This window comes from Mobula hypostoma, chromosome 30 (genome assembly GCF_963921235.1).
Source record: "Mobula hypostoma chromosome 30, sMobHyp1.1, whole genome shotgun sequence".
Classification (NCBI taxonomy): Eukaryota; Metazoa; Chordata; class Chondrichthyes; order Myliobatiformes; family Myliobatidae; genus Mobula; species Mobula hypostoma.
Window position 1 is genome coordinate 15,169,360 of NC_086126.1, and position 26,440 is coordinate 15,195,799.

Consider the following 26,440-nt stretch of genomic DNA (forward strand, 5'->3'; position numbering starts at 1 on the left):
TTAGATGTTAAAAATTAAGGCTGGTTCTCACTGTCACCATCAGGAAGGAGGTACAGGAGCCTGAAGACACACACTCAATGATTCAGGAACAGCTTCTTCCCCTCTGCCATCCGATTTCTGAATGGACACTGAACCCGTGAACACCACCTCACCATTTTCACTCTCTGTTTGCCCTACTGACTTAGTTTACTTTTAAAGATATTTCTTAGTACAATTCAGAGTATATTTTATGTATTGGCTCTGTACGCAAGACAACAAATTTCGCCACACTATAAACCTGATCCGGCTTCTGTGATTTTTGAGGGCAAGTTCTGCCAAGTCACAGATCTGCCACCATTGGAGATTCCTTTGCAAATGAGGAGGTCCAAAACTTGCCTGCCTCCGAACTACGACTTCATAATTTAATTCAGAATCAGGTTAATTATGGCCGGCGTAAGTCGTGAAACTTGTTAAATGCAGCAGTACAATGCAATACATGATATAGAAGGGGAAAAACAAAAGTAAATCAATTGCAGTGAGTTTAAAAATAAAATTGATTTACTTGTTAAATATGTTTTATTTAATATATATGTAGCCGTCAGGTTCTGTTGACTGAATAAGTCGAGGGAAGATGATCTCTGGCCAACCAAACATGAGATTGAGGTGCAAGCATGTTTGTATGGATGCTGCGTGATGTGTCAGCCTGTTACAGATCAGTACCACGAAATAACAGGCACCAGATCCAATTAAATGATTTAGCTGTATGATTCCCAATTTGACTAGAGGGTTATTAAAGTAAAAGGATAAGAAAAAGGGCCCATTTTAACGAAACAGTCGAATGTGCACAAGTTGGGACTCACGGTGTCCCTTTCTCTGATCCTCCATCGACTTCCCCCGGGGCCTCGTCGACTCCTGGCCGCACTCCAAGTCCACTCCTTTCTCGTGTCTTCTTAAGTAAGTAGTTGAAGAAAATAGAAATTAAAAATGTAGTGAGATAGTTCAATGTCTGTTCAGGAATCGGACGGCAGAGGGGAAGAAGCTGTTCCTGAATCGCTGAGTGTGTGCCTTCAGGTTCCTGTACCTCCTACCTGACGGTGACAATGAGAAGAGGGCATGCCCTGGGTGGTGGGGGTCCTTAATGATGGACGCCCCTGCTGAAGATGTTCTCGATGGGGGGTGGGGGGCTGTGCCCGTGATGGAACGGGCTGAGTTTACAACCCTCTGCAGCTTTTTCTGACCCTGTGCAGGGGCCCCTCCCTCCGTACTGGTGATGAAACCAGTTAAAATGCTCTCCGCCGTGCATCGGGAGAAATTCGGTCACCTCTGGTGACAGACCGAAGTTCCTCAGACTCAGAGTGAAATACAGCCGCTGATGAGTTGCCTTCGCTCGCTGCCGTCCGTCCTGCCTGTCAGGAAACTCTTAGCCGGTCGTGTCTGTTGGGCCGTGTTGAGGAAAGGTTGGGTGACTGCGGGTTTTTGTCTTTGGACCTACGGAGGACGAGAACTGACCCGATAGAGGCGTACAAGATGATAAGAGGCACAGATCGAGTGGACAGAGACTTTTCCCCCCGGGTGGAAATGGCTAATACGAGGGGCGTAGCTTTAAGGTGATTGGAGGAAAGTATGGGGGGGGATGTCAGAGGTAAGTTATTTACACGGAGAGTGGTGGGTGTGTGGAACGCCCTGCCGTGGGGTTGGTGGCAGAGAACATGTGAGAGACTCTTAGTTCGGCAGAAAAATAGAGGGCTGTGTAGGAGGGGAGGGTTAGATTGAGCTGAGAGTAGGTTAAGAGATGAGCAGAACATTGCGGGCCGAAGGGCCTGTACGATGTAGTTCTGTTCTGCCTTGTCACAGAGTCGTAGGAAAGTACGACACAGAAACAGGCCCTTCGGCCTGTCCAGTCCGTGCCACACCATTAAAACTGCCCGGTCCCATCGCCCTGCACACAGCCCTCCACAACCCTCCCATCCATCATCCATGGACCCATCCAAACTTCCCTTAAACATTGAAATCAAGCTCACATCCACCACTTGTGCTGGCAGCTCGTTCCCACACTCTCACCACCCTCTCTGAGTGAAGAAGTTTCCCCTCATGTTCCCCTTAAACTTTTCACCTTTCACCCTTAACCCATGACCTCTGGTTGTAGTCCCACCCAACCTCAGTGGGGAAGGCCTGCTTGCATTTACCCTCATAATTTTGTATACCTCTATCAAATCTCCTCTCAATCTTCTACCTTCTAAAGAATAATGTCCCAACCTATTCAATCTTTCCTTAAACTCAGATCCTCCAGACCCAGCAACATTGTTGTAAATTTTCTCTGTACTCTTTCAACCTTGTTTACATCTTTCCTGTAGGTAGGTGACTAAAACTGTACACAATACTCCAAATTAGGCCTCACCGACGTCTGATACAACTTCAACATAACATCTCATCTCCTGTACTCAGTACTCTGATTTACGAAGGCCAATGTGCCAAAAGCTTTCTTTATGACCCTGTCTACCTGTGACGCCACTTTCAATGAATGATGTCCCTGTGTCCCCGGATCCCTCTGTTCTACCTCACTCCTCAGTGCCCAGTTCTGTAAGGCCTACCCTGGTCGGTCCTCCCAAAGTGCAACACCCCGCACTTGTCTGCATTAAATTCCAGCTGTGTGCGCATTTGGGAGTGGACCTGTGTGTACTTGCCCGGTCTGGGAAAAGCAGCTGGCCGACTGCAAGCTCGTGTTGTAGGTGCAGTGAGGCGTGACCTGTACCTTCTGACAGTGGGCAGAGTAAACAGAGGGGGATCTGCAGAAACAGGGACAAAGTTTTTCCCAACTCATAAATTCCTCACTGAATTAGCCCCCCCTGCTTACACAGTGTCCACATCCCTCCGTTCCCTGTACCGACGAGCCTCTATCGTATTTACCGCCGCCACCCTCCGGCAGCGCGTTTCGGGCACCCACCATGTCTCTGTCGAACTTCCACCTGTCGCCGTAAATGCGTGAATTCCAGTGTTAGACGTTGCTTACCCTGGTTAAAAGATGCCGGCTTGCGACCCTATCTGTGCCTCCACTGGACGCCGCCTTCCTGAGGCACCGCTCCTTGAAGATGTCCTGGACACTACGGAGGCCGGTGCCCGTGATGGAGCTGACTGAGTTTACAACTCTCTGCAGCTGGCTTCGATCCTGTGCAGTAGCCCCCCGCCCCCCGACCCAGACAGTGATGCAGCTGGCTAGAATACTGTAGAAATTTGCCAGTGTTTTAGGTGACAGATCAAATCTCCTCAAACTCCTAATGAAATACAGCCGCTGTCTTGCCTTCTTCGTAACTGCATCGATGTGTCGGGCCCAGGTTAGATCCTCAGAGATTTTGCCATCCAGGAACTTAGAACTACTCACTCTCTCCACTTCTGATCCCTCTGTGAGGGTTGATTCATGTTCCCTCACCTTACCCTTCCTGAAGTCCACAATCAGCTCTTTGGTCTGACTGACGTTGAGTGCCAGATTGTTGCTGCGACACCATTCCACTAGTTGGCATATCTCACTCCTGTACGCCCCCTGAGATTCTACCAACAGTGGTTGTATCATCAGCAAATTTATAGATGGCATTGAGCTGGGCCTAACCACACAGTCATAAGACCATAAGACAAAGGAGCAGAAGTCGGCCATTCGGCCCATCGAGTCTGCTCCGCCATTTTATCATGAGCGGATCCATTTTCTCCCATTTAGTCCCACTCCCCCGCCTTCTCACCATAACCTTTGATGCCCTGGCTACTCAGATACCTATCAATCTCTGCCTTAAATACACCCAATGACTTGGCCTCCGCTGCCGCCCGTGGCAACAAATTCCATTGATTCACCACCCTCTAGCTAAAAAAAATTTCTTCGCATTTCTGTGCTGAATGGGTGCCCTTCAATCTTTAAGTCATGCCCTCTCGTACTAGACTCCCCCATCATGGGAAACAACTTTGCCACATCCACTCTGTCCGTGCCTTTCAACATTCAAAATGTTTCTATGAGGTCTCCCCTCATTCTTCTAAACTCCAAGGAATACAGTCCAAGAGCGGACAAACGTTCCTCATATGTTAACCCTCTCATTCCCGGAATCATTCTAGTGAATCTTCTCTGTGCCCTCTCCAGCGTCAGCACATCCTTTCTTAAATAAGGAGACCAAAACTGCCCACAGTACTCCAAGTGAGGTCTCACCAGCGCCTTAACCCTCTCATTCCCGGAATCATGGGTATATAGAGAGTAGAGCAGTGGACTAAGCACACATCCCCGAGGTGCGTGCATCAGTGTTGACTGTCAGTGAGGTGGAGATGTTGTTTCCGGTCCACACAGACTGGTCTTCCGGTTAGGAAGTTAGGGATACGGTTGCAGGGGGAGGTAGATTGGAAACCTCAAGCTTTCTCCCATCCAACTCCCTCAAGCTGCTCGTAATATACAGCCCCTGCCAGCTAACCAGAGGTGGACCAAGCCCAGTTCCACCACGGGACGCACCCTCCCCACCACTGAGCACACCTACAAGGAGCACGGACACCGGGGACACCTCCCGGGCCGTGCTGTCTTCTCCCCACCGCCAGCGGGCAGGAGGGACGGGAGACTCGGGTCCCACACCACCATGTTCAGGAGCGGTTACTACCCCTGGACCGCCGGGCTCCTGAACCCGCGTGGACAGCTTCACTCGCCGCAAGCCGACTTTCCTGCACTGTCTCCGGTGTTAATCCCGACCCCCCCACCGAGGCTGGTGGATCTCGGCAACCCTGCTTCCAGAGGGCAAAGTGGGATCAGCAAATGGGGCCAGAACGGCCCAAGCGGGCCGAAGGGCCTTCTTAAACTCTAATTAGTGGGATCTTGCTGTGAGCTCGTCTGCTACCATTCCCCTGCCCCCTCACCCGCTTTCAGGTTGAGAGAGATTATGGGGGGGGGGGTGGCCGCGGTCTCCCCCAGGTGCTGGTTCTCGTCCCGGATGCTGCACTCTCCGTGGAGACTGACCCGTGCTTGCGTCCCGCCTGCAGGGGGACTTCGAAGGGGACTGCATCCTGTACGGCCAGGCCAGCTGGAACGCCACGGAACAGGCGCTGGGCGTGGCGAGCTTCGGCAGCGGATCGCTCTGCAACTTCGTGGACTTCGTCTCGCTGCTGGTCGCCATCTACTGCTTCTGCACCGTCTTCTACTTCATCTACGCCATCTGCCTGGAGGAGATCACCCGGTGAGTGCGCCCGCAGGGGGCAGGGATGTGCCGTAACTGGAGCCCCCTCCGCCCACCCCCCACCCTTGTCACTCCCCTCACACCCCACCCTTGTCACTCCCCTCACCCCCCACCCCTGTCATTCCCCTCCGCCCACCCCCCACCCTTGTCACTCCCCTCACCCCCCACCCTTGTCACTCCCCTCACCCCCCACCCCTGTCATTCCCCTCCCCCCACCCCTGTCATACCCCTCACCCCACCCCTGTCACTCCCCTCACCCCCCCACCCCTGTCATTCCCCTCACCCCACCACTGTCATTCCCCTCACCCCACCCCTCCCCCCACCGCCCACCCCCTTCCCCCCACCCCCTCCCCCCACCCCTGTCACTCCCCTCACCCCCCACCCTTGTCACTCCCCTCCTGACTCCGTAACCCCTTCCGGCCCCTAAACACCTCCCAGTCTCCGTAACCCACTCCAGACCCTACACCCTTCCCTGTCTCTGTAACCCCCTCCAGCCCCCTACACCCCTCCCTGTCTCTGTAACCCCTTCATCCCCTACACCCCTCCCTGTCTCTGTAACCCCTTCATCCCCTACACCCCTCCCTGTCTCTGTAACCCCTTCATCCCCTACACCCCTCCCTGTCTCTGTAACCCCTTCATCCCCTACACCCCTCCCTGTCTCTGTAACCCCTTCATCCCCTACACCCCTCCCTGTCTCTGTAACCCCTTCATCCCCTACACCCCTCCCTGTCTCTGTAACCCCTTCATCCCCTACACCCCTCCCTGTCTCTGTAACCCCTTCATCCCCTACACCCCTCCCTGTCTCTGTAACCCCTTCATCCCCTACACCCCTCCCTGTCTCTGTAACCCCTTCATCCCCTACACCCCTCCCTGTCTCTGTAACCCCTTCATCCCCTACACCCCTCCCTGTCTCTGTAACCCCTTCATCCCCTACACCCCTCCCTGTCTCTGTAACCCCTTCATCCCCTACACCCCTCCCTGTCTCTGTAACCCCTTCATCCCCTACACCCCTCCCTGTCTCTGTAACCCCTTCATCCCCTACACCCCTCCCTGTCTCTGTAACCCCTTCATCCCCTACACCCCTCCCTGTCTATGTAACCCCTTCATCCCCTACATCCCTCCCTGTCTCTGTAACCCCTTCATCCCCTACACCCCTCCCTGTCTCTGTAACCCCTTCATCCCCTACACCCCTCCCTGTCTCTGTAACCCCTTCATCCCCTACACCCCTCCCTGTCTCTGTAACCCCTTCATCCCCTACACCCCTCCCTGTCTCTGTAACCCCTTCATCCCCTACACCCCTCCCTGTCTCTGTAACCCCTTCATCCCCTACACCCCTCCCTGTCTCTGTAACCCCTTCATCCCCTACACCCCTCCCTGTCTCTGTAACCCCTTCATCCCCTACACTCCTCCCTGTCTCTGTAACCCCCTCCAGACCCTACACCCCTCCAGTCCCTACACCCCTCCCTGTCTCCGTAAACCCCTCCAGCCCCTACACCCCTCCCTGTCTCTGTAACCCCCTCCGGCTCCTACACCCCTCCCTGTCTCCGTAACCCCCTCCAGCCCCCTACACCCCTCCCTGTCTCCGTAAACCCCTCCAGCCCCCTACACCCCTCCCTGTCTCTGTAACCCCCTCCAGCCCCCTACACCCCTCCCTGTCTCCGTAAACCCCTCCAGCCCCTACACCCCTCCCTGTCTCTGTAACCCCCTCCAGACCCTACAACCCTCCCTGTCTCTGTAACCCCTTCATCCCCTACACCCCTCCCTGTCTCCGTAACCCCCTCCGGCTCCTACACCCCTCCCTGTCTCCGTAACCCCCTCCAGCCCCCTACACCCCTCCCTGTCTCTGTAACCCCCTCCAGCCCCCTACACCCCTCCCTGTCTCCGTAAACCCCTCCAGCCGCTACACCCCTCCCTGTCTCCGTAACCACTCCATCCCCTACACCCCTCCCTGTCTCTGTAACCCCTCCGGCCCCTACACCCCTCCCTGTCTCTGTAACCCCTCCAGCCCCTACACCCCTCCCTGTCTCTGCAACCACCTCCTTCCCCTACACCCCTCCCTGTCTCTGTAAACCCCTCCAGCCTCTACACCCCTCCCTGTGTCTGTAACCCCCTCCACCCCTACACCCCTGCCCCGTCTCTGTAACCACCCCCCAGCCCCTACACCTCTCCCGTCTCTGTAACCCCCTCTGTCCCCTACACCCCTCCCTGTAACTGTAACCCCATCCAGCCCCTACAAACCTCCCCATCTCCGTAACCTCCTCCGGCCCGTACACCCCTCCCTGTCTCTGTAACCCCTCCATCCCCTACACCCCTCCCTGTCTCTGTAACCCCTCCATCCCCTACACCCCTCCCTGTCTCTGTAACCCCTCCATCACCTACAACCCTCCCTGTCTCTGTAACCCCCTCCGTCCCCTATACCCCTCCCTGACTCTGTAACCCCCTCTGGCCCCTACACCCCTCCCTGTCTCTGTAACCCCCTCCAGCCCCTACACTCTGCCCTCTCTCTGTAACCCCTCCAGTCCCTACACCCCTCCCAGTCTCTGTAACCCCCTCTGTCCCCTACACCCCTCCCTGTCTCTGTAACCCCCTCCGTCCCCTATACCCCTCCCTGACTCTGTAACCCCCTCTGTCCCCTACACCCCTCCCTGTCTCTGTAACCCCCTCCGTCCCCTATACCCCTCCCTGACTCTGTAACCCCCTCTGGCCCCTACACCCCTCCCTGTCTCTGTAACCCCTCCATCCCCTACACCCCTCCCTGTCTCTGTAACCCCTCCATCACCTACAACCCTCCCTGTCTCTGTAACCCCCTCCGTCCCCTATACCCCTCCCTGACTCTGTAACCCCCTCTGGCCCCTACACCCCTCCCTGTCTCTGTAACCCCCTCCAGCCCCTACACTCTGCCCTCTCTCTGTAACCCCTCCGTCCCCTATACCCCTCCCAGTCTCTGTAACCCCCTCTGTCCCCTACACCCCTCCCTGTCTCTGTAACCCCCTCCGTCCCCTATACCCCTCCCTGACTCTGTAACCCCCTCTGGCCCCTACACCCCTCCCTGTCTCTGTAACCCCTCCATCCGCTACACCCCTGCCCGTCTCTGTAACCCCCTCCATCACCTACACCCCTCCCTGTCTCTCTAACCCCCTCCATCCCTTGCACCCCTCCCTGTCTCTGTAACCACCTCCGGCCCCCACACCCCTCCCTGTCTCTGTAACCCCTCCATCCCCTACACCCCTCCCTGTCTGTGTAACCCCCTCCGGCCCCTGCACCCCTCCCTGTCTCTGTAACCCCCTCCGTCCCCTACACCCCTCCCTGTCTCTGTATCCCCCTCCGGCCCCTACACCCCTCCCTGTCTCTGTAACCCCCTCCAGTCCCTACACCCTTACTGTCTCTGTAACCCCCTCCGTCCCCTACACCCCTCCCCGTCTCTGTAACCCCCTCCATCACCTACACCCCTCTGTTATCCTGTAACCCCCTCCGGCCCCTGCACCCCTCCCTGTCTCTGTAACCCCCTCTGGCCCCTACACCCCTCCCTGTCTCTGTAACCCACTCTGGCCCCTACACCCCTCCCTGTCTCTGTAACCCCTCCATCCGCTACACCCCTGCCCGTCTCTGTAACCCCCTCCATCACCTACACCCCTCCCTGTGTCTGTAACCCCGTCCAGCTCCTACACCCCTCCCTGTCTCTGTAACCCCCTCCATCCCTTACACCCCTCCCTGTCTCTGTAACCACCTCCGGCCCCCACACCCCTCCCTGTCTCTGTAACCCCTCCATCCCCTACACCCCTCCCTGTCTGTGTAACCCCCTCTGGCTCCTACACCCCTCCCTGTATCTTAACCCCTCCGGCCCCTACACCCTTACTGTCTCTGTAACCCCCTCTGTCCCCTACACCCCTCCCTGTCTCTGTAGCCCCCTCCGGCCCCTACACCCCTCCCTGTCTCTGTAACCCCCTCCAGTCCCTACACCCCTCCCTGTCTCTGTAACCCCCTCCATCCCCTACACCCCTCCCTGTCTCTGTAAACCCCTCCGTCCCCTACACCCCTCCCTGTCTCTGTAGCCCCCTCCGGCCCCTGCACCCCTCCCTGTCTCTGTAACCCCCTCCAGTCCCTACACCCTTACTGTCTCTGTAACCCCCTCCATCCCCTACACCCCTCCCCGTCTCTGTAACCCCCTCCATCACCTACACCCCTCTGTTATCTTGTAACCCCCTCCGGCCCCTACACCCTTTTGTTATCCTGTAACCCCCTCCGGCCCCTACACCCCTCCCTGTCTCTGTAACCCCCAATGGCCACTACACCTCTCCCTGTCTCTGTAACCCACTCCATCCCCTACACCCCTCCCTGTCGCTGTAACCCCCTCCGGCCCCTACACCCCTCACTGTCTCTGTGACCCTCTCCAGCCCCTACACCCCTCCCCATCTCTGCCGTAATTTCCCCACAGCGGGGGTTCAGAGAATCACAGAGCGAGGTGGAGCACGAAGCAGGCCACTTGGCCCATCAAGTCACTGCTGACTGTTTACACAGATCCCATTTAATTCTTCCCATGTTCCCATCAATTTCCTGCCAATTCTGGATTACCCTGAGGGGTGGCAGGAGCCCACACAGTAATAAAGCACCAGAGTTTGGAATCGAACACGGGTCAGGCAGTGTCTCTCCCCGCTGCGCGCTGCCCGGAGTTGAATCGCGTCGGAGGACCGTGTGAGTTTTTTTATAAGTCACTTTTAGGGCATGGTGTGGCTAAAGGGAAGACGGGAATATCCTGGAGACTGTAGTGAATCCCGGTGAGTCTCACGTCAGTTGTGGGGAAATCGCAGGAGAAAGTCCTTAGGGATAGGGTATATGAGCGTTTGGAAACTCGTGGCCCAACTAGGGAGAGCCAACACAGCTGTGGGCAGAGAAATGGCAGATGCAGTTTAACCCAAATAAATGTGGGAAGTTGCAAGGATCTGGGGGCAAAACCCTTAACAGTGTTGCTGGGCAGGGAGAGATCTCGGGGTCCAAGTTCATAGCTCCTTAGAAGTGGCTGCCGGTCGGTGAAGATGACCAAGGAGGCTTGTGGGACGCTCGCTTTTATTGGTTGAGGCATTGAGCTCAAAAGTGAGGAGGCTCTGTCGCAACTTTATGAAACTCTGGTCAGGCCACACCTGGAGTACTGTGAGTATTTCTGGTCTCCCCCACTGTAGGGAGGGACGCTGAGGCTTTGGAGAGGGCGTGGAGGAGATTCACCAGGATGCTATCTGGTTCAGAGGGTGTGTGTGCTATCAGGAGAGGCCGGAGGCTGAGGGGAGATCTGATGGAGGTTTATACCTTTATGGGAGGCATTAATAGAGTGGACAGGGAGTATCTGTTGAAATGAGGGCATGCATTGAAGGTGGGAGGGGTAAGTTTTTTACTCAGAGTGGTGGGTGCCTGGAATGGGATGCCTGGTGTGGTGGGAGAAACATTTGGATGGGCAGATGGATGTGAGGAGGATGGAGGGATATGGACATGGTGTAGGTAGGAGGGATTAGTGTTGGCGTGTTTTTGATGTGCTTTTTAGCCGGTTCAGCACGGAGACTGTGGGCCGAATGGTCTGTCCCTGATGGGAGATGGGGGCAAAGGGAGATCGCCCTGGGCAGACGGGGTCTTCCGTTACTTTGGCTGCTTTGCTGAGAGATCCCCGGAGGGGAGGCTGGCCCCCTTGCGAGCTGCAGGCCGACTCTCGTGCGCCTGCGTGGAGCGTGCACGATTTCCCTGTGACCGTAGAGCCAGCCTCCCCCAGCACCTCTGGATTCTTCCTCACAACCCAACAATGTGCTGGTTAGTCACTGTAAACCCCTGACCCCCTCCCCTGTGACTGTGATTCCCTGCTTCCTCAGGACGGGGAACGCTGTCAGGCGCAGCTATAAAAATCGGTCAGCATCCCGACGAGAGGGTCTCGGCCCCGAAACGTCGGCTGTTTGTCCTCTGCCCGCGAGGCTGCCCGGCCTGCGGACTTCCTCCAGCGTTTTCTGTGAGCGCGCCGCGATGCGTCGAGGCGGTGCAAAGTTTAAAAAGAAGCGTGCGCCCGCGCGCGTCGCTCTGCAGGGTCCCTTGTGGTTTGACCTGTGTGAACGGTTCGCGGGGGCCGGCTGTCCGCTCTGCGACGGCGCCAGCCCTGTTTTCCCGGTCAGTGCGGGAGGGAGGCCGAGCAAGGGGGCGGCGGTGGGGGAGCTCGTCCGTGGCTTCTGTGACCCTGTCTCTCTGGTTCCCGTCCAGGGGCGCGCGCTGGCTGACGGCTTGCCTGGTGGTCTCCGTCGTCTTCCTCTTCCTTCTGCTGGTGTGCGGCTGCCTGATCAGAGTTGGTTTCAGCACCTTCTGCCAGTCTGTGGTCAAGGCAGCTGGAATCAAAAGGTAAGACCATCAAGTCCAAACTGCGCCACGTTGCGCTGGGGGGGGGGAAGGAATTGATGGGGCCGCGAAGTGTTGTCTGTGCCCACCAGGGAACTGGGGTCTGCCCGGCCAAGCGCCTCCCCCTGGTCAAGAGAGAGAAGCGCTGCCGGGGACCCTGTCCCCTGGAGTAGGTGGGTCAGGTCCTGTATTGAATGGAGCGGCCCGGGACTGTGTAAGATCGGCCACGGTGGATCACCTCTCAATACCGGGCTGAGACGGTTAGCCGTCGCCCCGGGCGAAGATCTTGTAGCCCGCGCACAAGAGGGAGACTGGGCGCCAGTTCTTTGGCAAGCGGAGGTCTCCCTTCTTGGGCGATAGGACCACGACAGGACTACGTTCTGGAGAAAATTAGAAGTAATCTTTATGATTCTTCAGCTAAATTTGAACAGACCTGGAGATCTTTTATTCAATATTTTCATTTAATGTAATTTGTTTTTCTCTCTCAGTCCATATTTACATTTCCTTCTTGCTTTTTAACTTTTTAATGGAGGTCGGGTTTGAGGACGTGATTGTTTTAAGTTGTTTAACTCTACTTGATATCTAGTCAGCCCCTTGCTTTGCTTTGCTTTTTAGATTAGTTGCACGGTGGGGTTTTTCTGGGGGGGTTTTTTTGGGGTTTTTTTTTCCTTTCCTTATTGATATGTATGAAAATTAGTATGCTATTATATTACCTTGTTATTTTATATCTAAACTGCACTGTTTGTACTAATTTTTTTGTGTATTAATATTTCTTGTAAAGTTATATCGCAACGGTGTATTAGTGCCTATATAAGTTTACCTTCTGTGTACTAATTCAATAAAAAGATTTAAAAAGAAAGGAAGCACCACGACAGCTCCCCGCCACGAGGGCAGAGTCCTGGCCGACCCCTGCCCCCACCTCAACGGATGTCGGCGATAGAGTAGCTGCATTTGTCTCTGTCGTTTAACTACCTACACGTGTGCCGTCAAACGAGACGACGTTTCTCTGGGCGCAGTACACAGAACGCAGGATAATGAAAGAAAGGGGGAAGTCTACGGGTAGATGACACACCGGTAAACAAACTTGGTGTTCCAACTTATTGTGAGGTACAGAACAGCGGCGCTTGGAGTGCGATGCGGCAGGGAGTTCAGAGGCCTCGTGGCCTGAGGGAAGGAACTGTTTCCCGTTGTGCATCAGAGTCTCCTGCCCAACGGTAGACAGCCGAAGAGGGTGCCGGAGGGATGGGTGGGATCCCAGACGTAGATCCTTAATGCATGACGCGCTGGTGTCGCCACGCGTGTGATCCTAACCCGCACAGCTCGTCTTTGGACGTGGGAGGGAACCCGCGCGGTCACGGGGGAGAATTAGAAGAACTGGGGGCGGGGGGGGCGCTGTCTCATTGAACCCTTTGGGATATTGAAAGGTCTATATAGAGTGGACATGGAGAAGATGTTTCCAGTAGCGGGGGAGTCTAGGACCAGAGGACACATCCTCAGAATAGATGGATGTTTCTTCAGAACAGAGATGAGGAGGAATTTCTTTAGCCAAAGGGTGTGGAATTCATGGCCACAGGCGGCTGTGGAGACCAAGTCACAGGGGGTATTGAAAGCGGAGGTTGATAGGTTCTTGTGTGGCGCGTGGCCAAGTGGTTAGGGCGTTGGACTAGCGATCTGAAGGTCGTGGGTTCGAGCCTCGGCCGGGGCAGCGTGTTGGCTCTTTGAGCAAGGCACCTAACCACACAATGCTTCAGTCCACCCAGCTGAGAATGGGTACCGGCAAAAATGCTGGGGGTTAACCTCGCGATAGACTGGTGTCCTATCCGGGGAGGGGTCTCGTACTCTCAGTCACTTCACGCCACGGAAACCGGCATAAGCACTGGCCTGATGGGCCACAAGGCTCGTGACAGACTTTAATCTTTAATCTCGATAGGTTATTGATTAGTCAGGGCATCAAAGGTTATGGGGAAAAGGCAGGAGAATGGGGTTGAGAGGGATAATAAATCAGCCACGATGCAGCAGACTCGAGCCGATGGGCCGAATGGCTTAAATCTGCTCCCGTGTCTTAGGGCCTTGTGGATTCCTGGAGCATTTGGCCTGGGGTGCTCCTTCACCCTCCGGGGCACCCATGTGCAAGTGGGCATGTGGCTTGTGGCGGGGGTCACCCTAACCGCAGGCGGGAACCTTTCACCAGGGCTACATTGACCGGTCTCCAGCGCGGCCTGACGCTACGGAAACTTTATGGGGTGTCCTAAGCCCGCCAGGCACTGTGGAAAGTGTGGTCGCCAGTTGGCAGGATGTTGCCGGGTCTGGAAGGGAAAGATGGAACAGGTTAGGACTTTATTCCTTGTAGAAGATTGAGGGGAGATTTGATAGAGGTGTACAAAATTATGAGGGGTATACATAGGGTAAATGCAAGCAGGCTTTTTCCACTGAGGTTGGGTGGGACTATGACCTGAGGTCAGGGGTTAAGGGTGAAAGGGGAGAAGTTTAAGGGGAACACGAGGGGGAACGTCTTCACTCAGAGAGTGTGGGAGCGAGCTGCCAGTGGAGCAATCGAGCTCGATTTCAACGTCTAAGAGGAGTTCGGGCCGGTACGTGGGTGGGAGGTTCCCGGTCTGGGCGTACGTCAGCAGGATTAGGCAGGATAATGTTTTCAGCACGGACTAGGTGGGCCTGTTTCTGGGCCATCGGAGAGGGACATTGTCAAAACGCTGGCACCTCGGAGAGTTGGGGGGGGGGTTGTTTACATCGCCGGGCACCTCGGACAGTCGGCACTGTCAGAGCGGAAAACAGCCCCAGCAAGACTGAACACAGCCGAAGAACAGGCCCTTTGGGTTACAATGTCAAGTTCAAGTAAATCTATTCTTCTTGCACGTGATTCATCTCCCTCCTTCCCCTGCAAGCCCACGTCCCTGCCCGACGGCCTCTTAAACGCCACCATTGTATCTTCCCCCCTACCCCAGCGGAACGTTCCACGCACCCACCACTGTGTGTGTGTGTGTGTGTGTGTGTGTGTGTGTGTGTGTGTGTGTGTGTGTGTGTGTGCGCGTGTGGGAGGGCGGGTGGGGAGAATATCTTGCCTCACACATCTCCTTTAAATTCCCCCCGACACCACCTCAGATCAAGTATTGGACTTGTCTATCCGAGGAACCAAGCCCCCTCCGGTTTGTCGTGACCACTGCGCGCGAGAATCTGGAGCCGTGCAGCTTTTAACGGTATAAATAAGCCCGTTTCCGGAATCTGCAGAGACGTCAGCGCAGACTCCCGCATTGCCAGCGCCGCCGGCCTCGGAGGCCGGAAACGGAAATGAGACGGCGTGCGGCCGCGAAACGTGCCGAGCGAGCCGCTGGGGTAGAGGGCGACAACCTTCTCGTGCGCGCGCGCGGGCGATCGGGAGGGAGCGTTGCCTCGGGAAAAGACTCTCGACCATCTCCCCTCTCTGTGGCTCATGGGGGGGGGGGTTTAAAACTTCTATCGGGTCGCCCCCACAGCCTCGAGTAAACAGCCGAAGTCAGCCCAACCTGAGACCCTCTCTCATCCAGGCAGCAGCCCGAGGGACCTCTTCTGCACCCTCTGTAAAGCCGCCACACCCTTCCTGCAGTGGGGCAGCCAGAACTTGACGCAGTGCTCTAAGCTCGGCCGAACCAGAGTGTAATACAACCGTAACCTGACTTCCTGACCCTTGAACCCAAAGCCCTGCCCACTGCCGTATGCCTTCCTTACCACCATGTCGAGTTATGTCTTTTCTTTCATAGAGATGTGGACTTGCACCTATTTATTAATGATGTTAACTCTCCTGCCATAAAGTATAGGGGCAGAATTAGGCCATTCGGCCCATTGAGTCTGCTCCGCCATTATCACTGGTCCTGGATCCCACTCAGCCCCATACGCCTGCCCTCTCGCCATATCCTGGGACCGATCAGGGAACGATAGGGAGGGCGGGAGGAGGGGGTGGTTTGGCAGACAGCGGGGTGAACTGGCTGATTGCCGGGAGGTGGGACCCTGAGGCTACGCTGCCGACCCCCCCAGCCCAGGATGGAGAGGGCTGCCGGCATTCTCTTACTGACCGGGCCATCTCTGTTTCGCAGCTGCTCAGAGGCCGAGACGCAGAAGTGGACTCCCCCGTTCCATGGCACCAACTTCAACCAGAACTTCAGTAGCGCTGAGGTGAGGCTCCGTCACCACGCGCCCCAACGCAGCCCGTCGCTTTCTGTAATGTCGTGGGGTAGTCTCGCCGCAGGAGCGAGCAAAATTGGATCTGTTCTGCCATTCGAACAAAAGGTTCAAAGTACATTTATTATCAAAGAATGTATACATTATACAACCTCGAGATTTGTCTGCTTATGGGCAGCCGCAAACCAAGAAACACGAAAGAGCCCAATTGCAAAAATAAAGACCAACCCCCCACCAACAATGCGCAGAGAAAAAAAACCAAATCATATAAACAGCATAAGCGAGCAATAGCATTCTGAGCCAAATTGAATTCCCAGAGCAGCCCAGAGTAGGCCCAAAGCCTCAGTGTTCGGTTCATCATATTTGGGGGGAGGGCAAATTGCACAAAGCCCTCCCCCCTCAGTCTACCTGGGTCACCGCTTAAATTGTCCAAACAGTGGATCATGCCCTCACGCTCGGACCAGGGCTCCGCGAATCACTCCGGGCCTGGAACACGCTGCCGCGATTCGCTTCGGGCCTAGATTTTGGGTGCCGGCGAAGCCGTTCCCGAGCTCTCCGAATCCGCTCGGTTCTTAGAGTGATCCACTCCCGCTCCCTTTGTCTCGACCCCCTTCTTCCCGCCACCCTTAACCCCCTTAAAAACCTATCAATTTTTTTTTTGCCTTAAATGCACCCTTAAATAACATGGCAGCGTATTCCACAGGTTCATCAGTGAAGATGTTGAGCCTCATCTCAGTTCTAAAGGGATGTTCCTTTCTTCAGGGACCGTATCGGTCTCTCAGATCCAAGTCTCAGGTCTCCCATCCCCACCTTCCTCTCTGTCCCCTGCACGTCCTTTCGTAAGAAATAGGAGCAGGAGTCGGCCATCTGGCCCATCGAGCCTGCTCCACCATTCAATAAGATCATGGCTGATCTGACCACGGACTCATCTCCACCTACCTGTCTTTTCCCCATAACCCTTAATTCCCCTACTGTGCAAAAATCTATCCAACCTTGTCTTAAATATATTTACGGAGGCAGCCTCTACTGCTTCATTGGGCAGAGAATTCCACCGATTCACCACTCTCTGGGAAAAGCAGTTCCTCCTCATCTCCGTCCTGAATCTACTCCCCTGAAACTTGAGACTACGTTCCCTAGTTCTAGTCTCACCTACCAGCGGAAACAACTTTCCTGCCTCTATCTTATTTATCCCTTTCATAATTTTATATGTTTCCATAAAATTTCCTCTCTTTCTTCTGAATTCTGGTGAACCTCCTCTGCAGCACCTCCAAAGCCTTCCAAAGCTCTGCTGGACAGTTTCCTCTCCACCGCGAGTTCTGGACCCCTTGCGGTCTGCTCCCCTCATTCTCCCCCTATCTTGCACCGTGTGCCAATGGGAGTAGCTTCCCTCTGTGTGCTCCCCCACCGCCCCCCCGTCTAAACCAGCCCACTTCAAACAAACCTCTGAGCCCAAAGAAAATGTAGCCTTCATTTAGAGAGTGTGGCCTCTGACAGGGATCCCTAACCTTTTTCGCACCACCGACCGGGGCGGAGGGGGGGGTAGGGGTGTTCGAGTTCAACAGTGCGTGACGGGGAATGAGGAAAGGTGCAGCCGACTCGTATGGTTTCCTCGCGGCCCGGTGGTTGGGGACCACCGGCCTATGAGAATAGGCTGTGCCAGCGAGGGCTCTGCTCTCTGGAGCGGGGAAGGATGAGAGGTGTACAAGATGACGAGAGGCGCAGATCAAGAGGAGAGCCAGAGTGGGGCACAGTTTTAAGGTTATGGGAGGACGGTTGTCATAGCCGGGGGTGGTAGTACGGATAAGCTCCCACTACCTATAAACTGCTCCAAATGGCGTGCATCTCTAACAGCCTCTGACCACCAAGTCCAACTCTTGTGGCTTAGCTACTAGGCCGGGCGGAACTGTTTCTACTGACAAGGGGCAAAGGCGGACCACTGCCACCTCAAAACCAGTTGCTTTGGGCAGACGGGGCTCGTCAGCCTTGGATGGCAGCCCGCCTAGGAGAAGGAAAACTCTGATTTTAAACCTCTGCTGCCTTTGCGGCCATAACCACCCTTGGGAAAGGCTTCGGGGGTAAACCCCGAGGCAGAAATCCGGAGCTGGGGTCCCTAACGCAGTTTGATGTTGTTTACAACTTCACTCTGCCAACCTCTGCGACGACACTGGTGCCAAGCTGTATCGGCCCTTGCCCTTCCCTTGGGCTACATCGGTGACGCGGAGAGGGGGAGCTCGCTGTACGGGCAACAGCCTGTTCTTCAAATCTTCCCACCCACAGTCCTCCAGAGGCGCAAACCCACGATTCCCTGAGATCGACGGCTGCCCACTGGAGGAAAGTGTGGGGAATGTCAGAGTTAGGGTGGTTTTTTTTGTGTTTTTTACACATTTGTTGCCACAGGCCAAGTCACTGGGTGTATGTAAGCCAGAGGTTGGTAGATTGTTGAGTGGTGGGTGCATGGATCACCCTGCCAGGGCTGTTGGTACATAAGGGATATTTATGGGACACCGAAGGCACATGGATGATAGAAAAATGGAGGGCGATGTGGGAGGGAAGGGTGGGATTGATCTTGGAGCAGGTTAAGGGGTCGGCACATCATACTGTGGAAAACTGGAAAATGCCAGACACACTCGTGGAGAAGGAAAGGGAACGAACATGTCAGGTCAAAGAACGGGGAGCAGAGAGCACGGTACAGGCCCTTCGACCCGCCATATTGTGCCAACCTTTGACCGGCCATATTGTGCCAACCTTTGACCGGCCATATTGTGCCAACCTTTGACCCGCCATATTGTGCCAACCTTTGACCCGCCATATTGTGCCAACCTTTGACCGGCCATATTGTGCCAACCTTTGACCTGCCATATTGTGCCAACCTTTGACCCGCCATATTGTGCCAACCTTTGACCCGCCATATTGTGCCAACCTTTGACCCGCCATATTGTGCCTACCTTTGACCCGCCATATTGTGCCTACCTTTGACTCGCCATATTGTGCCAACCTTTGACCCGCCATATTGTGCCAACCTTTGACCCGCCATATTGTGCCAACCTTTGACTCGCCATATTGTGCCAACCTTTGACCCGCCATATTGTGCCAACCTTTGACCCGCCATATTGTGCCAACCTTTGACCCGCCATATTGTGCCTACCTTTCGACCCGCCATATTGTGCCTACCTTTGACCCGCCATATTGTGCCAACCTTTCGACCCGCCATATTGTGCCAACCCTTCAACCCAGCTTGCTTTTGTTTTGCTGCAGAGTTTAAGTTGAAAGTAAATTTGATTACCTGTGTGCATGTACGTTACCAGATACAACCCTGAGATTCATTTACCTGCGGGCATACTCAGCAAATCTATAGAATAGTAACTGTAAAGAGGATCAGTGAAAGATCAACCAGAGTGCAGAAGACAACATGAGATAAAGAGTCCTTAAAGTGAGATCATTGGTTGTGGGAACATCTCAGTGGATGGGCGAGTGAGTGTAGTTATCCCCTTTTGTTCGGGAGCCTGATGGTTGAGGGGTGGTAACTGTTCCTGAACCTGGTGGTGTGAGTCCTGAGGCTCCTGTATCTTCTTACTGATGGTTGAAGGGTGGTAATTGTTCCTGAACCTGGTGGTGTGAGTCCTGAGGCTCCTGTATCTTCTTACTGATGGTTGAAGGGTAGTAACTGTTCCTGAACCTGGTGGTGCGAGTCCTGAGGCTCCTGTACCTTCTACCTGATGGCAGCAGCGAGGAGAGAGCACGGCCTGGGTGGTGGGGATCCCAAACGATATACACAGTGTTTGATGTAGATGTGCTCAATGGTTGGGAGGGCTCTACCTGTGTTGCTGGGCCAAATGCTCTACCTTTTGTAGGATTTTCTGTTCAAGGGCGTTGGTGTTTCCAAACCAGGCCAGGCTGACCCTCCCCACCTCTGACCCTCCTGATGAGGACTGCCTCGCGGACCTCTGGTTCCCCTCTCCTGAAATCAGTACTTGGGTCTTGCTGGCATCGAGTGAGAGGTGGCAGTTACGGCACCACTCGGCTAAGTTCTCCGGCACGCTGATCTCCCTTCAGTGCGGCCCACGACGGTGGCGTCATCAGCGAACTTGCATATGGAGTCGGGGCTGCGGTCAGCCTCGTAAGGCGGGTAGAGCGCACAGCTCTCTGATGGAGATGTTGTTGCCGGTCTGAACTGACTTGGGCCCTCTCAGGTGAGGACATCCAGGATCCAGTCATACAAGGGGGCATTGGGGCCCAGGTCTGGGAGCCGAGTGATTAGTTTTGAGGGGATGACGGTATTAAATGCTGGGCTGTAGTCGCCGCAGAGTTGTACTGTTACAACTTCGCAAGGTGCTGCGGTTCTGGTCTCTGTAATTTAAGGAGGGATGTGGTTTTAGAGAAGGGGGTACCGAGAACTTCCCAGAATGGAGGCCTCAATTTAAGCTGATTGTAGTTTAGGATTAATGAGAGAAGATAGTATTGGTACGAGATTTTGAGGGCAATTAACAGGGTAGATATTTTCCCGGAGTGAGAGGTGTCTAGAACCGGGTGCCGGGGACAAAGTTTCAAACTGTTGCTGTTCACGGTGGGGGAATTTCTTCCTTTTCAGCCTTGGCCCGAAACGTGGGCCGCTCACTCCCCTCCATAGATGCTGCCTGGCCTGCTGCGTTTTGTGTGTGCGTGTCTCTGAGTCACTGGGGCAGGGGTTTGGTCAGCGAGGCAGCCGACGGGGGTGGGGGGGAGGCGCGTCAGGAGAGTGAAGCTGAAACCAGCGTCAAGACCTGCTCGAGGTGCACGAGATGAAAAGAGGCATGGATCGAGTGGGCAGCCATTTCTCCCCCCCCCACCACAGCCGAAATGGCTATTTTAATTTTATTTGCCCTTCCAGCTCTCCGAGCCGCGCTGCCCCCAGCAGCCCCAGCGACAAACCCGGTTAACCCTAACCTGACCACAGGATAATTTTTAATGACCGTTATCCTACCAATCAGTACACCGTTGGACCATGGGAGGGAATCTGAGCACCCGGGGGAAATCCGCACATTCCCCGCACAGCACGTCCAAAAACTCCTTACAGAAACATAGAAAATTTATAGACCATAGGTGCAGGAGTAGGCCATTCGGCCCTTCGAGCCAGCACCGCCATTCACTGTGATCATGGCTGATTATCCACAATCAGTATCCAGTTCCTGCCTTATCCCCATATCCTTTGACTCCGCTATCTTTAAGAGCTCTATCCATCTCTTTCTTGAAAGCATCCAGAGACTTGGCCTCCACAGCCTTCTGGGGCAGAGCATTTCATATATCCACCACTCTCTGGGTGAAAAAGTTTTTCCTCAACTCCGTTCTAAATTGCTTACCCCTTATTCTTAAACTGTGGCCTCTGGTTCTGGACTCACCCATCAGCGCGAACATGTTTCCTGCCTCTAGCGTGTCCAATCCCTTAATAATCTTATATGTTTCAATCAGGTCCCCTCTCATCCTTCTAAATTCCAGAGTATACAACCCCAGTCGCTCCAATCTTTCGACATATGACAGTCCCGCCATCCCGGGAATTAACCTTGTGAACCTACGCTGCACTCCCTCCATAGCAAGAATGTCCTTCCTCAAATTTGGAGACCAAAACTGCAAACAGTACTCCAGGTGTGGTCTCACCAGGGCCTTGTACAGCTGCAGAAGGACCTCTTTGCTCTTATACTCAATAGCACATTACAGGCCCTTCGGCCCGCAATGTTGTGCCGACCACGTAATCTACTCTAGAAACTGTCTAGAATTTCCTACTGCATAGCCCTCTGTTTTTCTAAGCTCCATGTACCTATCTAAGAGGCTCTTTAAAGACCCTGTTGTATCCACCTCCACCGCCGTGACTGGCTGTGTATTCCACTCACCCACCACTCTCTGCGTAAAAAAACTTACCCCTGACATCTCCTCTGTACCTACTTCCAAGCACCTTAAAACTATGCCCACTCGTGCTAGCCATTTTCAGCCCTGGGAAGAAGCCTCTGACTATCCACAGGATCAATGTCTCTCATCATCTTGTACACCTCTATCAGGTCACCTCTCATCCTCCGTCGCTCCAAGGAGAAAAGGCCGAGTTCACTCAACCTGTTCTCATAAGGCATGCTCCCCAATCCAGGCAACATCCTTGTAAATCTCCTCTGCACCCTTTCTATGGTTTCTACATCCTTCCTGTAGTGAGCTGAGCACAGTACTCCAAGTGGGGTCTGACCAAGGCTGAAACATTACCTCACGGCTCATGAACTCAGTCCCACGGTTGAAGAAGGCCAACAGACCGTACGCCTTCTTAACAACACCGTCAACCTGCGCAGCAGCTTTGAGTGTCCAATGGACACGGACTCTCAGATCCTCCGAGAGTCTTACCATTAATCTTATATTCTGGTGCCAGATTTGTACTCTGATCTCCAGACCGCCCCGAACTGTAATAACGTCACGCTAACCACCACCGCCACTGTGGCTAACACAGGGGGGCATCTTTGCCATCCAGATGCCATAGGGTTGAGTGAAAAGTCACCGTAATGGTACCAGCCGTGGACTTGATGTGCCGGGAGGCAAAGTAGAGAGGGTTCAAGGGGTTGGTGTGTTTCTCTCAAAGCACTGTGGATGTGAGTGCTACTGGACCATAGTCAGGCTCATCTCAGACTGAAGTCTGCTTGAAGCAGGGGGGTACCTCAGACTGCCGAAGCGAGAGGTTTAAAGATCTCAGCGAGCGCTGAAGACATCACGAAACGTCGGACTAAAGACATCGTTGGAAGTAGCTTTTCTGAGGTAAATTGCGTCAAATTACCGCCGCGAACCGTGAAGGGGCGAGCGGTGGCGAGGCGGGTTCGGGGAATGAGTCGATGCGGACGGGCTCCGATGCCCGAGCGGCTGGCCCGGGAGTGAGGTCGGGTCGCTCTCTGGGCGCCGAGCTGAGGATCCTGAGGACGGCGGAATCCGGGCCCGGAGCGAGTCGCTGGGCGGTCAAGGCCCAGGGCCCTTTGCAGGGGCCTAGTGCGAAGGTCCCATGCACTGCTTAGGCAATTTAAATGCCAGCCCACGTCGGGGGGCGGGGGGGAGAGCCCCGATTTCACTCGCTCTCCGCGATGTCCGCTCCTCCCTCCAGGGCGCCGGAGCCTTTCGCTGTTCCATTATGGAGTCGATCTAAACACCGGCCCAGATGAGCTGAAGAGACAGGGTGTCGAGATCTGGGGCGAGAGCCGATTCCACCCGATCTCCGCGATGGCCGTCTCCACGGCGCTGAGGCTACGAAGACTGACCCGGCTGCCGTGCTCCGTGCCCGCTGACATGATGCCTGACAAGCCAGGCTTCGGGCCTACTCCTGGGCCCGGATCTGAGGACTCGTTCTGGTTCGGAATGCTGTTGTTCACTTCAGTTGTTTACACGATTTGTTTTTTTTTTCCTTTCTCTTGCGCATCGGGGGTTGGTCATTTTATTTTTATTCTTTTTTATCCTTTAATCGGGTTCTTTCGGGCTTCTTGCTTTGTGGCCTCCTGTGAGCGAGCAGAGCTCAAGGTTGTGAAAATGTACACGTGGGAGATGAAGAGGGACTGCTTTTCGCAGAAAGGAGTGAATCTGTGGAGCTCTCTTCCCGGGGAAGCAGTGGAGTCCAAATAGATTGAAGACACAGTTAGAAGGGTTTTTCCATAACAGGGGAATTGAGGGTTCTGAGGAAACGGCTCGTAGGAAGAGCTGAGTCCGTTGCCAGATCACTCTACTGTCTGTTACGCCGCTGGCGTTTCAGGCAGCGAAGGAGGTCCTCCATCTCTGGCGGTGTGCAGGGCTTCACGATGTTGTAGTGGTGTCCGCACCCAGACGTCAGAGCACGAGGTCCTCGGTTTGAATCCGGCCGGCTCCTCGCACGCTTTCCACCCATGCTGAGCTGAGCGTCGAGCGCCTCAGCCTCTCGTAAAAAACAGAAAAACGCTAAAGATTGCCACCCGATACGCGGGAAGGAACTTCATCGTGTCAGTAGCTTCCTCTCGGTTTTCACTCCTGTCAGTCACGGAAGTCCTGGGTGGAGACTCAGGAATACCGTCACACTCAGATGAAGAATGATTCTTCATTGCTGTTTCCATAACAGCTTTGTCTGACCAGTCGGGGTTGTTAGCCCCGAACCTGGAGGACCGGTGGGCCACTCTTAATTTGACCTGTTTGGCATGGGCGACCCTACCAAGAGCCACAGCACAAAGCCCTGATTCCAGCCGGCACCGCTCTCCGGGCCACTGAGGGAGGCAAGCCCCCAGACCCTCGGACAAGGCTGTGGTCCTTTTGGAAGAAGGCCAGGTCAGATGTCATCTTACTGAATGGTGGAGCGGGCTCGGTGGGCCAGTTAGCCAACTTCTGCTTCTGGTTCTAAAGTTCTTATCTTACTGATCTTTTATTTATGTAGAGATTGCTACATAAGTGAGCGCTCAGACTGATGGTTTGAGATGTATCTGTTTTAATGCGAGGAGTATTACGAGTAAAGCGGATGAGCTTAGAGCGTGGACCTGCACTTGGAGTTAGGATGTGGCCATTGCAGAGACTTGGATGGTGCAGGGCCAGGAATGGCTACTTCAAGTGTCAGGCTTTAGATGTTTCAGAAAGGACAGGGAGGGAGGCAAAAGAGGTGGGGGTGTGGCACTGCTGATCAGAGATAGTGTCACGGCTGCAGAAAAGGAGGAAGTTCTGGAGGAATTGTCTACTGAGACTCTGTGGGTGGAAGTTAGAAACAGGAAGGGGTCAACAACTCTACTGGGTGTTTTTTTTTTATATAGACCACCCAATAGTAACAGGGACATCGAGGAGCAGATAGGGAGACAGATTCTGGAAAGGAGTAATAATAACAGGGTTGTTGTGGGAGATTTTAATTTCTCAAATATCGATTGGCATCTCCCAAGAGCGAGGGGTTTAGATGGGGAGAGCCAGAAGGGGCCGTGAGAAGGCCTTGGCGGGCAGGATTAAGGAAAACCCCAAGGCATTCTACAAGTATGTGAAGAGCAAGAGGATAAGACGTGAGAGAATAGGACCAATCAAGTGTGACAGTGGAAAAGTATGTATGGAACCGGAGGAGATAGCAGAGGTACTTAATGAATACTTTGCTTCAGTATTCACTACGGAAAAGGATCTTGGCGAATGTAGGGATGACTTTCAGCGGACTGAAAAACTTGAGCATGTAGATATTAAGGAAGAGGATGTGCTGGAGCTTTTGGAAAGCATCAAGTTGGATAAGTCACCGGGACTGTACGGGATGTACTCCAGGCTACTGTGGGAAGTGAGGGAGGAGATTGCTGAGCCTCTGGCAATGATCTTTGCATCATCAATGGGGACGGGAGAGGTTCCGGAAGATTGGAGGGTTGCAGATGTTGTTCCCTTATTCAAGAAAGTGAGTAGAGATAGCTCAGGAAATTATAGACCAGTGAGTCTTACCTCAGTGATTGGTAATTGATGGAGAAGATCCTGAGAGGCAGGGTTTATGAACATTTGGAGAGGTATAATGTGATTAGGAATAGTCAGCATGGCTTTGTAAAGGGCAAGTTATGCCTTACAAGCCTGATTGAATTTTTTGAGGATGTGACAAAACACATTGATGAAGGGAGAGCAGTAGGTGTAGTGTATATGGATTTCAGCAAGGCATTTGATAAGGTACCCCATGCAAGGCTTACTGAGAAAGTAAGGAGGCATGGGATCCAAGGGGACATTGCTTTGTGGATCCAGAATTGGTTTGCCCACAGAAGGCAAAGAGTGGTTGTAGACGGGTCATATTCTGCATGGAGGCTGGTGACCAGTGGTGTGCCTCAGGGATCTGTTCTGGGACCCCTACTCTTAGTGATTTTTATAACTGACCTGGATGAGGAAGTGGAGGGATGGGTTAGTAAGTTTGCTGATGACACAAAGGTTGGAGGTGTTGTGGATAGTGTGGAGGGCTGTCAGAGGTTACAGTGGGACATTGATAGGATGCAAAACTGGGCTGAGAAGTGGCAGATGGAGTTTAACCCGGATAAGTGTGAGGTGGTTAATTTTGGTACGTCAGATATGATGGCAGAATATAGTATTAATGGTAAGACTCTTGGCAGTGTGGAGGATCAGAGGGATCTTGGGGTCCGAGTACATAGGACACTCAAAGCTGCTATGCAGTTTGACTGTGTGGTTAAGAAGGTATACGGTGCATTGGCCTTCATCAATCGTGGGATTGAGTTTAAGGGCCGAGAGGTAATGTTGCAGCTATATTGGACCCTGGTCCGACCCCACTTGGAGTACTGTGCTCAGTTCTGGTCGCCTCACTATCGGAAGGACGTGGAAACCATAGAACGGGTGCAGAGGAGATTTACAAGGATGTTGCCTGGATTGGGGAGCACGCCTTATGAGAATAGGTTGAGTGAACTCAGCCTTTTCTCCTTGGAGTGACGGAGGGTGAGAGGTGACCTGATAGAGGTGTATAAGATAACGAGAGGCATTGATCGTGTGGATAGTCAGAGGCTTTTTCCCAGGGCTGAAATGGCTAGCACGAGAGGGCACAGTTTTAAGGTGTTTGGAAGTAGGTACAGAGGAGATGGCAGGGGTAAGTTTTTTACACAGAGAGTGGTGAGTGTGTGGAATGAGCTGGTGGTGATGGTGGTGGAGGCGGATACAATAGGGTCTTTGAAGAGACTCCTGGATGGCTACATGGAGCTTAGAAAAATAGAGGGCTATGGGCAAAGCCTGGGTAGTTCTAAGGTAGGGACATGTTCAGCACAGCTTTGTGGGCTGAAGGGCCT

At 54.0% G+C, this 26,440-nt stretch overlaps 1 protein-coding gene across 1 annotated transcript in view; it reads left to right on the forward strand.

The window, feature by feature from the left end:
• Positions 1-26,440, forward strand: part of LOC134339609 (transmembrane protein 179B-like) — a 36,435-nt gene that overhangs the window by 6,756 nt on the left and 3,239 nt on the right. The window contains exons 2-4 of the mRNA XM_063036272.1: positions 4,978-5,171; positions 11,403-11,537; positions 15,623-15,701. Of these exons, the coding sequence (XP_062892342.1) occupies positions 4,978-5,171; positions 11,403-11,537; positions 15,623-15,701 (408 nt within the window). The remainder of the gene's footprint in view (positions 1-4,977; positions 5,172-11,402; positions 11,538-15,622; positions 15,702-26,440) is intronic.